This window comes from Struthio camelus, chromosome 17 (genome assembly GCF_040807025.1).
Source record: "Struthio camelus isolate bStrCam1 chromosome 17, bStrCam1.hap1, whole genome shotgun sequence".
Classification (NCBI taxonomy): Eukaryota; Metazoa; Chordata; class Aves; order Struthioniformes; family Struthionidae; genus Struthio; species Struthio camelus.
The window spans coordinates 14,362,855-14,367,377 of NC_090958.1; the positions used below are offsets into that span (position 1 = coordinate 14,362,855).

The 4,523-nt window shown below is 36.0% G+C and overlaps 1 protein-coding gene across 7 annotated transcripts in view; it reads left to right on the plus strand.

The window, feature by feature from the left end:
* The window catches only part of RIMBP2 (RIMS binding protein 2), a 123,368-nt gene extending 119,512 nt beyond the window's left edge, over positions 1–3,856 (plus strand). For 6 of the 7 annotated variants that reach the window (XM_009666660.2, XM_068911647.1, XM_068911648.1 and 3 more), the window contains one exon: positions 2,220–3,856. In XM_009666660.2, the coding sequence (XP_009664955.2) occupies positions 2,220–2,408 (189 nt within the window). In that variant the 3' untranslated portion in view covers positions 2,409–3,856. Of the gene's footprint in view, positions 1–330; positions 1,325–2,219 lie in introns of those variants that run through there. The other variant, XM_068911649.1, reaches the window with a different exon arrangement.
* The last annotated feature ends 667 nt before the right edge of the window (positions 3,857–4,523 follow it).

A 4,523-nucleotide genomic window follows, 5' to 3' on the forward strand; every position in this document is an offset into this window, starting at 1 on the left:
CAGCTTTTCCCTGGTGAAAATAGTTATTGCTTAACGCATCTAAACTGTTCCTACTACATGCAATACCTAGGTGAAAACAAGAATTTTTGTGGATGACAGACTGGTACAAGCATTCCTTTAACTACAAATTGTAAATGCAACCGACAGGGTTCATCTTTCAACCCTTAAGATTTCCTACTCCAACTGGCATTAGTTAACTGCCCACAGACTTCTCTTTTATGAAAGACTAGTCATGTGTAGAGTTTCTCATTTTTTTGGTTTTTGTTTCATCACTGCAATACCTTTATATATTATATATTTTTATTTCTTTGCTCATCTGCTTGGAAACAGAAGAAGAGTGTTCATTTCACACCTTAATAAGGCAATGTAGCCTTCACGTAAGTGAGCAACTGAAGATACCAATAAAGAAAGATATCAATTAACACTACCTGACTATCTAATGCAAGTCTTGAAACTTAACTGTGGGGGAAAAAAAAAAAAGAAATATGTCTCCAAAATCATTGGCCACAGAACGACAGGCTGTATGCTTTTACTGTATATACTCAAAGCAATTTAGTTCTTTTAGGAGACAAATCCTTTAGAAAGGCATTCTTAGAAATTAGTCAATTAGGCCTCACTTTATGAAGGTCAACGTTTGGAACATATTTCTTCATGAGCTAAATGTTTCTGTTTACATAGAAAGGAGAGTTCAATGTTTAATTACCCTACAAACAAAAGCTGCATATTGCATTGTTAGCCAACCTGAGATGTACAAATTCCACGTACGTGTATAAAGAGTAAAAGCACAATACTCCCCTCCCGTGACAGAGCATACAAATGAGATGTAAGCTGATAAATACTGTAGTTTACAAAGGTACAGTTGGTTTTGAAATTCATTAAACTCAACTATAGCTACTTAAATTGTCTGCCTTAAAATGCATTTTCCATGATTGGTTATACCCCAGTTTGCCTAGGATTGATTATCAGCAATGCTGAAAAAAACAAATCCCTTCATACACTTAAAATTTACTAGGATTTCCTAGCAAGTATACACATGTGACGTATTAGCCCTTGTTTGGTTTACCAATGCAATAAAAGTCTTGCTATGAAACATGCAGCTCACTGAATGAATGCATTAGACTAAATATATGGTATCTTCAGGTGTACGTTGGGGTGCTTTACTAAGCTGTGTTTTTTTTTTTTTTTTCCATTAGAGTTAGACCGTGATTTAAAAAAAAAAAAAATCAAAGTTGGCTTGAAGCCCCTTTGCTTAGCTCACTGTTGCACAAGGCAGTAACTTGCTACTGTTTTAACTACAATATAACTGGGGGGGGGGGGGGGGGGGGGGGGGGGTGGTGTCCCTCAGGCATGGATTCTACTATAAATTACCTACCTTAACAGCCAGTACCATGTTTTGTCAGCAGGGCACTGTAGTTAGCCATAGGCTTAGTATAAGTCGTTTTAGCATTTTCATATAAGTATTTTTGAATCATCAAAAAGCCTAGCGCTGTTTAAAATATTTTAGGAATGCTGTCATTCTAGCGTACAAGTCTTCACTTTCACTCAGCAACCTCAGAGCTGCAGCATACACATCAAGCAGTCAGGGTCTTTAAGCTTTCTTTGATTGCAATTAAGGTTCATTTTAGCTTTTTTCTTTTTTTTTTTTCTTTTATTAAACCAGTGTGCCATCTTCTCAACTATGTATATAAAGTATGCTAGCTAATTTTTAAGGAAAAGGCATATAAAGGCCACTTTAAAAAAAAAAAAAAGTAGCATTTGCAGTAGTTCTTTCTGGAAAGTGTTTGGCTTCTACACACTGCTAATTTGTGGCAAGCAACACATTTTAATTTTCTTAAATCCATAGCTACAAGTGTCCCTCTTTTTTTTTTTTTTTGGTGTGCTCACTCTCAAGAGTATGGTAATACAAAACCAGTTTTGTTTGCTTCTGCCAGAACTATGGGCCAAACCAGTGTATCCAACTCTTTAAAAATGTAACCACCTTTGCGTTCTACTGGAGTGCGTGTTTTCTAATGCCTGTATTTCTTCCCCCCCTCCCCCTTCAAAAATTTATATAGTTTCCATAAATCCCTATGGTATCTTAAGCCACAAAGAAGAAATGAACCAGATCTTTTGTTTAAGTAAGTGGGTAATGGGATAAGTAGTGATGTTACCAACTTTCTTGATGCTAACAGCTTTTAAGCTTTCAAACATTCAATAAATTATAACAATGTACCTAATAGGTTCCTCCTGAGAATACAGGTACATCAAGGAGAGCACCATCCCCCACAGTTCATCTCCATTCTGGGTCACCTACGTCATCTATGGGTTCTGGTAGTCCCGGGAGAGGCAGGGATATGTCCTCGAAAAAGAAAAAGGGGCTGCTTTCCAAAGGCAAGAAACTACTGAAAAAGCTTGGTGCAGTGAAATGATTCATGTACTCCTGGACAACTTGTAAAGCTTCCAATCTGTGTATTATTATTGTTTTTTTTAAAACATCAAAACTAGGGCTTTCATGACTATGCAGTACAACAACTTACTGAACATTCACCTTTTTTTTTTTTTTTTAAACCTCTGGCATCACTAGAATCATGTGAATTGCATAATCAAACTAGCAAGAAAAAAAAGGAAGTGGATGTGTTGCTGCTAAAACTGATTGTCACAAACACAATTTTTTCCCCCCTTCTTTAAAAAAGAAAGAAAGAAAGAAAGAAAGAAAGTTGGGGGAGGGGAGGGGCAGAAATGAGACCAGAAGGCGAACGTGGTTTTATCTGAAGTCATCTCCACACCTGTAACTTCATTGGATAGGTCTCAGCATTTAGTTTTCTTTAACCATGAGCGAGGGAAAGAAAAGCCTCTTCGCTGATCGTGGTTCAAAGAGATCACCCTACCCTACCTAATCTTTATCCTAAACAACAATGGTCTTGAAACTCCTAGTTTAATCAGCCTTGATGTTTTGCCTTATTAATGCACAATGATTTGTACTGTCTAATAAATAAACAGCGTATACTTTATATGTACTGTGTATTTAACTGTCTTCATCTTCCCTAAAACATGGTAATTTAAGATCAAGTACTATGTTGCTGACTCCATTACAATGTCTAATGTAAATCCTGGGAGTATGAGAGTGTTGTGCAAAATGCTTTTTCTTATTTTTTTCCCCAACAAAACAAACAAAAAAAAATAGAAAAACAAAACACCCTTGTATGGCGTTCTTTTGTCAGCATATTCACTAAACCAAAGCCAGATACAGTGTAAGTTATTCAGAAAATACACCCAGTTTCAATTATACGAACTCCAGTTTTCAAGCTGCTGGTTTAAATCTTTTAAAGTTACCAGAAAAAAAGTTTTGCTCCCCATTTTTTTGCTGTGGAGGTGCAGTCCTAAGTTAAAAGGCATTTTCATATTGCTGATGTCAGATTCAAGCTGAAGCGCATGTCTACACTCAAATGAAAACTTGTTATATACACAAGCCGCAGTCAGTAAAAAGGCTGCAACAGCTGATAATCAAATTAGCTGCAATATTGGCATCTCAAATGATTTAAAAATTAAAAAAAAAGTACACAGTGGTGGCAGTCATTGGCTGTGACTATTTTGTAATTCTTGTCCATTTGTAAATTGTTTTTACTGTTTATACATACTTTTCAGACGGCCTTTCTTTTTTGTAATTTATGGAAGGTTTATAAATGAATGATCAAAGCTTCCCCATTGTGTCTTCAGATAAAAATGTAAATTACTGTAAGATACTGTGTGCTAGACTATAACATTTCATTTAAAAAAAAATGGCCTAAATGTGTGGTAAAGTACTGTGCGGGTGTGTGCATGTGTACAACTGTTGTGTAATATATTTTATATAAATAAATTAATTTGGTATTTTGTAGACTGCAGTATGTTTTGTACATCTATCTGCTGCGTCAGCTTCTGGATTTCTGGGCAATCTTTAAAAGAGTTGTATCTTTAAAAAAAGAGATACAACTGGTAAGGTAAATCAGTCTTTTCAACTGTGGTGGGATGCAAGTATACAATAATGGTGCGGGCAAGATGTTCAAATACTGCACCCAAGTGGAGAAGAAGAAAGAGGATGCAGTATTCATTTTCTCTCTCTCTCTCTAATCTTAGGGGAGCAGCTACACTAGACTTCTTCACTGACCTCAAATAACAGAACTCAGATTAGAATGAATAGCCAGGATAGGTATAAAGAAATGATATGTAACTAGGAAGAAATAACGAGATACGAAGTACTGAATGGAGAAAGCTACATTACAAGGTTCATGGGCAAAAAAGAGGTCTGCACAGTTCTTTCAAGGTAGAAAAATAAAATAAAAAATAAAATAGACAAACATAAGGTACAGAGCTTACTCATTTTTCAGAACCGTATAGTCTGAATTTACTGTAGAATGAAGCCTGATCCAAGTGAAAGACCCCAGGAGCTTTTCAGAGGCAAAGAATAGTCACGGAAGTTACTCTAGCATATGTCGCACAGTATGCCTAGAAGCCAGTCTTACAAGTTTGTATAACAATACATCTAACATGATCAGACAAGCAAA